The sequence below is a fragment of the Ambystoma mexicanum genome, chromosome 2p (genome assembly GCF_040938575.1).
Source record: "Ambystoma mexicanum isolate Mex_15411 chromosome 2p, UKY_AmexF1_1, whole genome shotgun sequence".
Lineage (NCBI taxonomy): Eukaryota > Metazoa > Chordata > Amphibia > Caudata > Ambystomatidae > Ambystoma > Ambystoma mexicanum.
This window is the reverse complement of record NC_090923.1, coordinates 418,052,833-418,065,006: the sequence shown is the minus strand read 5'-3', so window position 1 is coordinate 418,065,006 and position 12,174 is coordinate 418,052,833. Positions and strand designations below refer to the sequence as shown.

Below are 12,174 nucleotides of genomic sequence, written 5' to 3'. Positions count from 1 at the left end.
AAGGAGGTCTTGAGATTCCCTTACCCCCAAACCCCCAAGAAAGCCTTTCTCAGTTCTTTTAACTCTCAGGGTTCCCTTCCCCAAGATTTCACGGCAGCACTTATACTGTTTTCATCCGCTCAGTATTACATACAAGAAAACAGGAGGTCTATTTGAACCACCTTCTGACTTGCTTTACCAATTGTTGCACAGGAATCCTTTCCAATGTCCTTTGATTATCATCATTTAGAGCTCTCTGGTCTCGGCGCAGTTGTCAGACCACAGAGTCCACCCATCACACGTCACGCAACCATGAATTCCCTTAACCTTGTTTAGCCCCTTCTCAGGCTCTTCTGCCTCAGACTTCTGACTTCTCACACTTGTATGCACTTTAGTTATTGTAACGCTCTTTCTGCTAATGTAACACTCATCTGCATCAGTCTTTTATTTTACTATAGACTTGTGGTCCTTTCTCACACTGTTAGACTACTTAAATGATAGTTCAATATTCCAATGTATTAATTTTGATAATTTATCTCCAAGAGTCGCAAGAAAAATCTGATTCTGTTGATGTTCATTAGCTTTAAAAACTGCCTCAAGCGGCACATTGTATTGCTGTAGATGAGCCCCAAGAACAAGCATGTGCGGTTGATGTAGTGAATACTCAAGAAGAAGTGCCTATCCTATGAGAGGACCTGCAAAAAGAGCCACAATAAAGGCTACAGTCGAAAGCCCAGAAACCTTCTCGGGCACCTTCTAAAACCAAGTTGTCTTCGGAAGCATCTCCACAAAGTACACCATGTATTCACTGTTTTCTATTAATATGTATCCTGAAGACTCCTAACAAAAATGGAAGCAGGAAGATGGCCTATACCCCAAGATCACTGTATTAAAGTAACGTGATTAGACACACCATGCTATTAGTCTACTGCGTCATTATTACTTTCTTTTCTAATGCAGTGCAACTGTAAAAGGTTGGACACCATCTTCTTGGAAACATGGTACAGCACAAATACAATAAAGTACTCGTAAGTAAAAATGTAAAGTTGCAAACTACTAGACAGGTATAAGATGTCACTTGCTCTCTCGTATCTCCATATGCACACATCGAGCCATCCCTTGCTCACCAATTGTCAATTATCACTAGCCAGTAGCAGGTGGGGAGTGCAGATTGTGAGGCCTCGGTGCACGCAGATTGGCTCTAAAAGCAGAGTACCGTAAACTGACTCTATACATTAATGGAAATCTTTATCTACCAATACGTTCCAGACATTAATGGCGTTTCTTGTATGAGTTTGTCTAGGGAAAGCAAATTGAAATTTAAAAAGGAATGAGGACCTAACTGAGGGAGAACTAGAGGGTGCCAAGTTTCTTGGATTTTTTTTTATTTTGGAGGTATAGTTCCTTTTGATTTTTGTTCCCATTCAGGCACTAGTTTCTTTCGCTGCCTATGATTGATTCCATTTATACAAAGACAGTTAAACTCTGTGGGTCTGACGCATTCATTTAATAAGCATTCCAGTAGCAGGTATGCACTGCATTAATTGGCACATTTCGGTAGCCAATGTACTTGGCTATCTGCCTCCATTAGTCCCCATTGATTCCAGGTACCAGAGATTGCTCAGTGCATTTAGATTGAGACCACTTTTCTTTTTGTCTTTAGATCTCTTTATTATGAGGGAGCAACCTGAGGGGAAGCAAGTGAGACCTTGTAATTACGAACGAATTGTATTGAAGAATGCCTCCGACTACCACTACATGAAGATCCAGCTGTAAGATAACATTTTGACTAGATATTTGTGATTGATTGCAAATGGATCTGTAATATGTATATTTTTATTTTATTTTTTAGAGTATTCCAAGGAGACCGTCTCAGACTGAATGCAGCAGAATTCAAACAATTGATTATTTTGGCTCTGAGGGAATTGCATGGAGAGGTGTGTACATGTTTTAATTGACCTAGTAACTTTTACATTTCCCCATAGAAAAGACATATTGGGCTGCAAGATGTCGCTTATGTAGTCGAGGCTAGTCCAGTTTTGTTTCTAACTCTGCGAGCACGATTGTAGGTTATTAAAAGAGCTATCGATCCTAAAGATTTTAGTAGTTTTTTTTTCTCTACGCCCTAATTCCTTTAATGGCCTCAGAGAAAAAATTGTTAAAAAGGCAGCGTAGTCCTGTTGCACAGGCCAGATTTCCACATGTTAATTCATTGCTGAGCAAGGGAATTGTCCAAGCATATCCTATGCACAAGGGGCAATGTATTAAGAAGGCTGTCGTAAAAAGCATTGTTTTGCTGATGAAGGCATAACTATGAACTTGGCCAATACATGGCACACAACCTTATATTTAATAAATGTAATAATTAAATGGGTTTTAAGGTCAAGCAACTGATGCGTGCTTAGCAGTGCTTAATTTGCAAAAAAAAGTGCCGGGGCTCAAATATTTTCGAGCATGCCTGTGACGCATCTGGACGGGCAGCTCCCAGTCCACGGTTTCCACCACCCATGGGCTGCTCCCCACATTGTAAGGATATTTGGTGTTGAAGCTGTAACTCTCACCAGCTCATTAAGGTAGATGGATACACTACCAAAGGCATATGTGCATTTTACAGATGTCAATCAACCTAACACAAAATAACTCCACATGCTATTTGTGTCTTAAAGTAAGGGTAATATTTGAGTGCTTTTTAAAACACATCGTTAACATGTGGCTCTGATTCTATAAGTGGTGTTGACCATGTGCTTTCCTCCTATAGAAACTTGATGAGCAAATTCAGTAAAAATCATATCTGAACTAAAGAACTTCCCCGCAGCTATATAGGATGGCACCCGTGGTCATTGACTCTTTCCCTGTCATTTTCCCTGTGTTGGTTCTGTTGGTATGGTCACTATCCTGTCCACAAGCACAGAGCATTGACTGCCACCTTCCAACTCATTGATTTCCTTACATGGATAACTAGCATTGTCCTGCTCACCTAAATCATCACGTTCATGGATAACAATGAGCTGGAACAGGATGCAGAGACCCTAGCCATTGCACACTGTAGTTGCTTGAAGTTTGACTTTGACTTCGACAACAGTCACAAAGTTGCCAAAACACCACATATTGTCTCAGGCTTAGTTTGATCAGTAAGTGCCAGGGCTCAAGAGTAAGTGGTGGGGCTGATACCCCTATCCCCCAAATTAAGCACTGCTGCTGAACAGCATTGTCTTACCAAAAATAACAAAAGTTGTAATAAAAAGAGCACATAACCTGTTAAATATCTATCTCCAAATGCTGCCTGTTTGAATGTGGCAACTTTGAGTTTTGCAGCTAATCTGCTCCAGCAATGGGAAATATATATGGTGCTCACTCTCCTGACATGTCATGTACCAGTTGCTTATTTATTTTCCCAGGATCACGCATGGTGGAGCTGGGATTCTGGGGTGCACGGACTAGTTGGGCAACAGTGTAGCCAGGCGCAAGTCCTAAAACTTTGGGAGACAAAATAGCATGGTCAATATGTCACAAAAAGTGATGCAACTGCAAGTTGAGTAAGTGACCCCCATCTGTGGTAGCAATAATCGAAATTGCTGGTAGGTAGGAGATTATTGGCTCCTGCTTGTATCTGTTGGTTTGACACTAATAGCTGCCATGAAGTATTGTTGACTCTTCAGGTCAACGAGTCTCTTACAACTACGCCTCAAAATTGCACTCACCAACAGCCATTGAATAGTAATAATTGACTAGGCGAGTAAGAAATGGTGTGTTGTCTGCATGTGGGGAACCGAGAGGGTGTTTTACTTTGTATGTCTGGTTAGTAGCTTGCAACTTGACATCTTTTCCCCTGTTAGAACCATACCTATGTGAGATTTACTCTGTTTCGGGATGTAGATATTTAAAGCATAGTGACAAATATAATGTACTAAAAGATATAGTTAATATCACATGTGCTGCAGCACAATGTGTACTAGCGATTAGTTTCCCTGGCGGTAGCTCCTGCTTAAGTGGGGGGAATGTCTGATATTATAGGCCTGCTTTTAGATGCTGCACGTCCTCTTTATTTCAGTCCTTGAAATGGCTTTGCACAAAAGTAGCTATTTGTTACATAAGACGAAAGAAAATGAGAGTTGCAAACACAAATCTAGCAGAGAATAAACCTTTTTGCCTAAACGATAATCAATTCCTTGCCAAGACCCACATTCAGCAAAACAATATACATGAAAAGCGCACACTTTTAATGCTTGGAGATGCTCACTGATAAAGATTAAGCCTCAATGTCTTACCATCCTGACTAGAAAGAGACCCTGTTCTACCATTCAAAACGTGGCCAAATCTTTCCTCGGAGGAGTTTCAAAGAAGTTGAATATAAAGCACTGTGCCCCTAGCGACTGCTTCCTTTGCAAACTATCAGTTACCCTATACCTCTCACTTAGGTGCACTCATCTCTATGTTGCCAGTGCAGTGACCGATGCAAGAAAGACTTATGTAGGACCCTCAGACCGAGTTGAACAATGTCCGATGTGTTCATTGCAGTTCAGTTCTTTAGTAACCGCATGTTGCTGGTTAGTGGCTCTTGCAGTTGTGATGTGCCATCATCTTCATGCAAAAATCTCAACAAGGCAATTGAGAAGCAAAGGTTCTTTGGGCTGACGACTCGGGTGTGCTCTCTGGTTCACGGAAGGGAGCACTCCATAGGGCAGTCGTTTTCAAACCTTTGTTAATGCTTGCCCCCCTTGAGTAAACATAATGTTGATGAACCACTCCTGCCTTCTGTGTGTACAAATATTGTTACTGGGCTCCCCAGAAGCCTTATCTCCTTGCTTGTATTCTCTATTAAAGGCAGTCACTGTACTCCCCTTTTTAAAGAGCATCGTGCCCCCCCCCCCCCTCCCTAGATATCTTTTGGGCTCGACTAGGTGGGCCTGCTCCACAGTCAAGACCAATACCATAGGGCATTGCTTTCTGGTCAAGGTAAAAAAAAGTCTAGTGATCACAAATGCTCGCAGAGCTTGCCCTCGATATCCAGTCTTAAAAGGTTGAAATCCATCATAGCAGCCCCACATTTCTTTTTTTTTTCTTTTTTATTTTTTTTGGTGGCTGCTGCTTCCTTCTTTGGGATTCGCTCTGAGGATTGACAAAGTACGAGTGCAGACCCTCGGATTATAAATGAAACTGGTAGCTGAGATGGGTTGCTGCTCCCAGTTGCAAGGTACTTGGTTGCCACTCAGTCATTGGTTGGTGCCACGTTGAAACTTTCCTGGGGATTGTAATTATTTATACAGCGCTTATAAACAGGTGGAGTGCTTCAGGGCGGGAAGGGAACAAGGGAGTACAGTAATCTTTCTTGGGCCTTGAAGTTTCCAAATTATCCTACAGAAAAATTAGCATACTGGACCTGACAGCATTTCTTCTAGTGCAAGTGCACGAAGTATTACAGTTGTGACTAGGGAGGGAGACAAAAAGGGGGGGGGGGAACAAGACAGACAAACTTACTAATCCTAGTAACATTTAGGTGATGCAGGCGTACAGATGGAGGTGCAAGGAAGAGAGTGGGGTACTAATCCTAGTAATATTTAGGTCCTGCAGGCGTACAGATGGAGGTGCAAGGAAGAGTGTGGGGTACTAATCCTAGTAGCTGTCATGAGCACTACTCCCGAGGAGCCAGGACTGGCCCAGCACCCCCGGAAGCAGACCCTTCTTCCACATCTCCGGACCCAGCAGACCCCTGCAGGGGCCCTTTGGACCGTGTCCTGGCGTCTTTGGCGCCAGGCTCATAAAGGACTTCAGTCCCGGCGCCATAGGCGCCGGGCTCATATTGATAAACTGTGTAATAATGCTTGGGTGGACTTACCTGAGGCAGACCATGCTGCATACTTATCCAGAACAATCCAGTATGGCTGAAGTCCCCAGCCATCAGGGCTGGGAGGAACTATTTCCTCTATTCAGGAACTCTTTTCTTACCTGGGTGGGGCCGGTGGAAGAACACACACCTGAAGCACTTCTCTGCTATTTAAACCACGCCCGATGGAATACACGTGCTTCGCATTATTCTGCATCAGCAGCAGGACGCTCACCGAGTCGGCTCCTGCATCCTGGCTCCTGACACGCCCGCCAGCACCCGGAACACCTTCAAACAGACAAGAAAAGAGAAGGCGAGCATTAGAAATTATACTTATCGAAATCCGGCCTCAGCAATCCTACCTCCGACGATCCTGCAAAGGAAAGGTACAAGATTAGCAGCGCTCTCAAACGCTCGCAGCCGCGCCGCCTTGCCTTACCCATCCGTGGCCTCGCCGAACGCCACCGCAGCCACGACGCCGGCAGCATCTCGGCACCTGAAAGACAGAAAAAGACAGTCATTAGAGGTGCCCGCTCTAAAGCGGCCACATTTCTTCCACTTACTTACGTGCCTCATCACGCGCGACAGCGGCTGTGTCGCCGGCAGCATCTCGGCACCTGTAAGCAGAAAAAGAGAGTCATTAGAGGTGCCCGCTCTAAAGCGGCCACATTTCTTCCACTTACTTACGTGCCTCATCACGCGCGACAGCGGCTGTGTCGCCGGCAGCATCTCGGCACCTGTAAGCAGAAAAAGACAATCATTAGAAGTAAGCAGTCGCTTTTCTTTCACTTGCCTTCCTCCACCGCGGCCACGACGCCAGCTACATCCCAGCACCTGCATAAGAGGAATACATGGTGAGCACTAACTAAGCACGGAGAACAAATACTCACCAAGAGACTTACCTGCTTTAGGTTTCTGGGCTCCGGCTCCTGTGGAGAAAAGACACTCATACTTACGGCTACCGCAGAAGAGACTAAAGGACACAGTGTCCGCAACTATTTCCCATCCAGTGACGTAACTGGATTCTATGCACCCCTGCACCTGAAGCAGGATGGAGAGCTCATCTTTACAATACCTAAGGTGAGAGCTCGCAGAAACCAAGTTGGGGGTCAAGAAGAGTGAGAAACGGGAGATTGGTGGGAACACATATGCACCCCAGCTGGTAATCAATCCCTTTTCTTCCACCGGCAGAAAACTTACTCTACAAGCCAGGCAATCCAAATTCGGAGGCCCCGTCCAGTGCCTCTTCCGGGCCCTGCGCCTCACGATAGAAGAACGGTAGCAGTCTAGTTCGGGTCAGCCTTTCTGTGGGAATCAGGTGAGCGTTACAGTAACATTTAGGTGATGCATGCGTACAGATGGAGGTGCAAGGAAGAGGGTGGGGTACTAATCCTAGTAACATTTAGGTCATGCAGGCGTACAGATGGAGGTGCAAGGAAGAGGGTGGGGTACAAATCCTAGTAACATTTAGGTCATGCATGCGTACAGATGGAGGTGCAAGGAAGAGGGTGGGGTGAGGGGGGCGTAAGTGCGTCCGGTCCAGTAGGACCCTGGGTTAAGTGCAGAGAGGTTGCACTGCTCATGGAGCGCACACTGAAAGTGCAGTAATGCTGAAACCTAGTGCAGAGGCCCAGAGGCAAGTGCAAAAGACTGGCGGGGGGCCTTTGACCTATAAGGCTCTGAAGGTGAACCAGGCAAACAGCAAAAACTGAACAGAGTTAGGGAGGAGAAGGTGGAGAGAAAAGGAACAAAGCTTAGCAGGCTAGAGGGAGATAGAAGGAGGAAGAGGAGAGGAAGGTATTGAGGAGTTTCTGGAACTTAAGGTGCCCCGGCTGAAGCCGGAGAGAGAGGCAGGGAGGCTGTTCCAGAGGGAGCCACGTGCAGAGGATAAATATCTACCCCTAAATCTCTGTTTGTGAAAGCGGCTCACCCACAGCGAATTGGAGGTGGAGGACTCTAGAGGGAGAGTATTTAGGAAGAGAGTGTTGTAGATAGTACGGGCCCCAGCCCCAGAAATCGTTGTGGATTATGCATAGGGTCTTGAACTTCATCCCTGCAGCCACGGGGAGCAAGTTTAGGGATTTCAGCGCTGGAGAGCTGCGGTCCCTGGGCCTGTGGCCCAGGATAAGTCTTCTGGTTCTGTTCTGGATGACTTGTAGAGGACGAATAGTAGAAGTGGGAAGGTTGAGAAAGAGGCAGTTCCAATAGTCCAGCTTAGAGAGAACCAGGTCTCTCGAGGTGGTGAGGCTCTGGGGGAAAGTGAGAAAAGGTAGAATACCTCTTAGAGGTGCAGTTGGTAGTGGGACATTTTGGAGATGTGAGAAGAGAAGGAGAGAGTGGAGTCGAAGATGACCCCAAAATTCTTTGCCTCACTGGTAGGTGAGAGCGCAGTGTAAAGGGAGTCCGGCCAATGAGAAACTGGGAAAGCGGAAGCAGGGGTCCCAATAAGGACAATCTGTCTTACTGGCATTCAGGCAGAGATTGTTAGCAGCACACCAAGACTGAATTGCGGATAGACGATGAGCAAGGAGGAGGCTGAAGGTAGCCTGAAAGAGAGCTGCGTGTCATCCGAAGGTTTGTGTTAAAGGTAGAGATCCTGTGGCCAAGGGGGCCATATAGGTATTGAAGAACCAGGGGGATAGGTCAGATCCCTGGGGGACACCACAAGTAGAGAGAGTGATGGAGGAGAGAAAGGACCCAAGTTCCACCTGGGTGGGCCGTCGGAGAGATCTTCCCAAACCTTTGCTAGGGTGTGAATTTAAAGTCAAATCCAGACACCAGTCCAGCATCCCGCTATAGCTAACTGCAACACTTGCTCTCCAAGGTAGGCAAATGTCATGACAAAATGTCTGTGTATACACTACTCCCTCTTCCTAGACACATTAGACTTTTGCTGTCCGTACTGGATTTGCACAAGTAGTCCCTATAAGCTCACCACCAGAGGGTTAAAAAAAAATAGTTTAATGCCGGACTCGAACCACTGAGCGTAAGAGTGTGAACCGGGTATGGAACATGTGGTGCTCCACATTGTTTTTAAGACCAGTTCATTGACCCTCAGCTATCCTCCCGGCCGGATGGGTTTTCTTACCCCTTCCTGAGGAGGTGAGCTTTAGGGTGACCAAAACCCTTATTCTCTGCTGTATCTTGATGGAGGCTTCCTGGGATCCAGTACCACATCCTCCCTCTTCCTCTTAGTCTTGAGCCGGACAACCTCAAATTCCGGAAGCTCCTCAAGACTTTCCTTTTCACCTCCTCCCTCCCTTCTTCCCTCCTATGCTAATCTAACAGTTGCTGTGCTGGTGACCCTAGCCCTTATAGGTCCTTTGGGCCCTGCCTCCCTCACCTAATCGCCTCAGTCTCTGCCTACACAGCACTTGCCTCAGCACCCACTGGCCTACACGACTGTAGGTCTGCAATTACCTACTTATTGCAGCTCAACGCTCCCTAGCTCTTACTATACTGGGCACTTACATCTGCTGCTCGCCCACGAGCACGGCCACTCAAGCACTTACAGCCCCCCCCCTTCCCTCTCTTCTCTCTCTGCACTTGCACATTCTGAATACTCACAAGGCCTAGTAGGTTTGTCTTTATTATCCAGTGTATACATTGTTTTCAATCCCAGGTTCCCTCCCTATTGCCCTGTGGGCGCTTTGAAACACAATAGTGTATTTGTGCCTAACAAATGCACAGTAAATCAATAAAATAGTCAAGCCAGGAGAATATTAGAGCTCTGGCGATGGATGTACAGCTATCAGTAGATGTCTCGTTCTGGTTAGGTACAGGTTGGAATCCAGATAGACTCCCAGAGTTTTGACTTCCGGAGAAATGGGGATGCCGTCGATGGTGAAAGATTTATAGGCTGAACTTAGTTTGTTGCGTTGGGGTTGTGATCAGACCAAGAGCAGCTTAGTCTTGTCATTGAGACAAAGTGAGTGATGGGCCATTCAGGCCTGTATAGTGTGGCAGATCGATCCCAGCGAGTTGGTGTCAGTGAGATAGTCTCCTGAAATGGGTAGGAAGTATTGTCGGTGTAGTTTGTGTAGGTGAATCCCCTGGGTGTCGAGAAGGTTGAAGAGGGGTTTAGTAAAGATATTGTAAAATGTGGGTGAGACACAGGAACCTTGAGGTACGCCGCAAGTAACTGGGGCTGGAGTAAATAAGTCGAGGGGGGGGGGGGTAAATACCCTCATGGACCTGTTAGAGAGGAAGGTGGGTATCCAGGCTGTGGCTTTGTCTGAGAAGTGGGCTGCTGAAGTTGGGTGTTGGCGCAGGATTTGGTGATCCACCAAATCAAAGGCAGCAGAGTGGTCTAGGAATAGTAGGAGATCGATTTTACCAGCACCCTTTAAATCATCCATTTCGATTTATTTATTTTTTTAAATCGAGGAGTGCGGTTTCAGTGCCGAAACCAGGTCAGACTCCAGATTCACGTAGGCCTAGGAGATTGTTAGCTTCCAATTGGTGCTGAATATGAAGGTATGCTATGCCTCGCTATCCAAGATTTTGAGAAGGAGCGGTACTGTGGTGATCGGGCGGTAATTGGTGGGTATGTTTGGGTCAAGGGTATTTTATTTTTTTATTTTTTTTGGTTTTGATCGGGGTAAGACACTTGCATTTTCTAAATTCATTGGTACTGGGCTAGAGGCAAAGGAGGAATTCATGAGTGAGGCTATGAATGGAGCCACTGCTTCGGCACAGTCTTTTTTTTTTTATTGCTGTGGGCTGGCAGATCTCACGTTGGCATCTGGAGGGTTTAAACCCTTCTATGATTTTGGTTACCTCTGTAACTGACACTGGCTTGAAGTCAGAGATGGTGGTGGGGAGCAGAGGGCGGTGGCACTGTTTTTTCTTTAATGAGATCTTTTTTGGAAGGAGGTTCTTTTGTCTAGTAAGGCATTTTATAATGTTGGTACACCAAGTGATATCTTTGGGGCAGCCATGCGGGCGGGGGGGGGCACTGGGGACTTGAGTTCGCAGAGTATGGCGAAGAGTTCCCAGGTGCTCAAATTGGCTTTACTGATTCTGTCACTGTAAGTGGTGTTCTTGGCAAGGAGAATGGCTTGTTTGCATTTTTTGGAGAGGACACAGAAGTGATATTTATTGGATTCAGAGGGATTTTTTCTCCAGGCAATTTCAGCTGTCTGTTTGTTCCAGCGGATTGTCTTCAGACCAGAGGTGAACCATGAGTTAAGGTGGGCAATAGGTTTTTCTTTTTTTTTGTTCCCTACTGGAGCCACTGTGTCAATGGCGTGCAGTAAGGAGTTGTTGTATGTCTACTAGCTTGGAGGGGTTTTAGGAAGGTTTTGGTTGTCGGTCAGGGCCTTCAGTAATGAAAGCATTCTGCCAGAAGTGATGTTTCTGTTGTTTCTGGTTAGGGTGGCAGGTGCAGGCTTGGGAGAGGTTTGGGTCAAGTTGCAGGTCGGTATATTAAAGGAGATGATATTGTGATCCGACCAAGGGCAAGGCTTGTTGGATAGGATGGAGACGTTGCAGTTTAAATCAGCCAGCCAGTCCAAGGTTCAGCCTTTATTGTGATTGGGGCTGGTGATGTGATGCTTGAAGCCTGGGGCTTCAAAGTTGTTGGCTAGCGTGAGAGCGTTTTGGTCGGCACTGTCATTAAGCCCTGGATTCATATCACCTAGGAGGCGGGTTCTAGTAGTAGGTTTAACTTCTGATACGTGTAGATGAAGATTGCCATCTTCAAATGAAAGGTGTGGCCTGGTGGTCGAGACCATGTGTCGATTAAAGGAGGTGGTGTGCGTTGGTGACCATTTGATGGACAAGGGATCTCCTGAGTGGAAGTCTAGAATGCTGGAAGCTCTGATGCCTAAGGAGTCTTTGGTGAGGGTGCTGGTGGCCGGCAGCTGGGATACCGAGACGGTCCGGGCAATGACGGTGGAGCGGTGCCCGAGCTGATTGGCACCTGCAGGAGGCTGGTAGACCCGGCGCGGTCTGTGCAGAGTGCCTCAGCTGGGAAGCACAGCTGACGGGCGGGAGCCGAGCGAAAGGCTACACTGTCGCAAGGCAGCGGAGGAGCCGCGCTGAGTGAGAAACTAGCACGGATTCAGAACTGTGGTGCTCCTGAGCCTGGCGAGCTGGGAGGAACGAAACCCATGCTGCCCCCGGCCTTGGGGAAGACACTGCAGCCCTTAAGATCAAAGGGCAATAAAAAACAGTGGATCGAAGTGCGCAGCATACATTTGCTGCAGGCTGATAACAGAAAAGGCCAGACACGGCGCAAGCCCTGGCCTTCTGATGTACAGAGGGGATCACTGCCCTGAGTGTTTAATTCATAGCAAAAGTGCACCCTGGAGTCTCCCCTGGGTATGAAGGCACAAGTGGAGTTGCTGACCTGAGGAAAGTTGAGAAAC

At 46.7% G+C, this 12,174-nt stretch overlaps 1 protein-coding gene and 1 long non-coding RNA gene across 2 annotated transcripts in view; one reads left to right on the top strand and one right to left on the bottom strand.

Moving 5' to 3' along the window:
• The window catches only part of LOC138566455 (uncharacterized), a 215,505-nt gene that overhangs the window by 33,104 nt on the left and 170,227 nt on the right, over nt 1-12,174 (bottom strand). The gene's annotated exons all lie outside the window — the stretch shown is intronic.
• The window catches only part of RPP14 (ribonuclease P/MRP subunit p14), an 86,450-nt gene that overhangs the window by 20,669 nt on the left and 53,607 nt on the right, over nt 1-12,174 (top strand). Inside the window, exons 2-3 of the mRNA XM_069643771.1 lie at nt 1,643-1,751; nt 1,832-1,916. Coding sequence (XP_069499872.1) covers nt 1,643-1,751; nt 1,832-1,916 — 194 coding nt within the window. The remainder of the gene's footprint in view (nt 1-1,642; nt 1,752-1,831; nt 1,917-12,174) is intronic.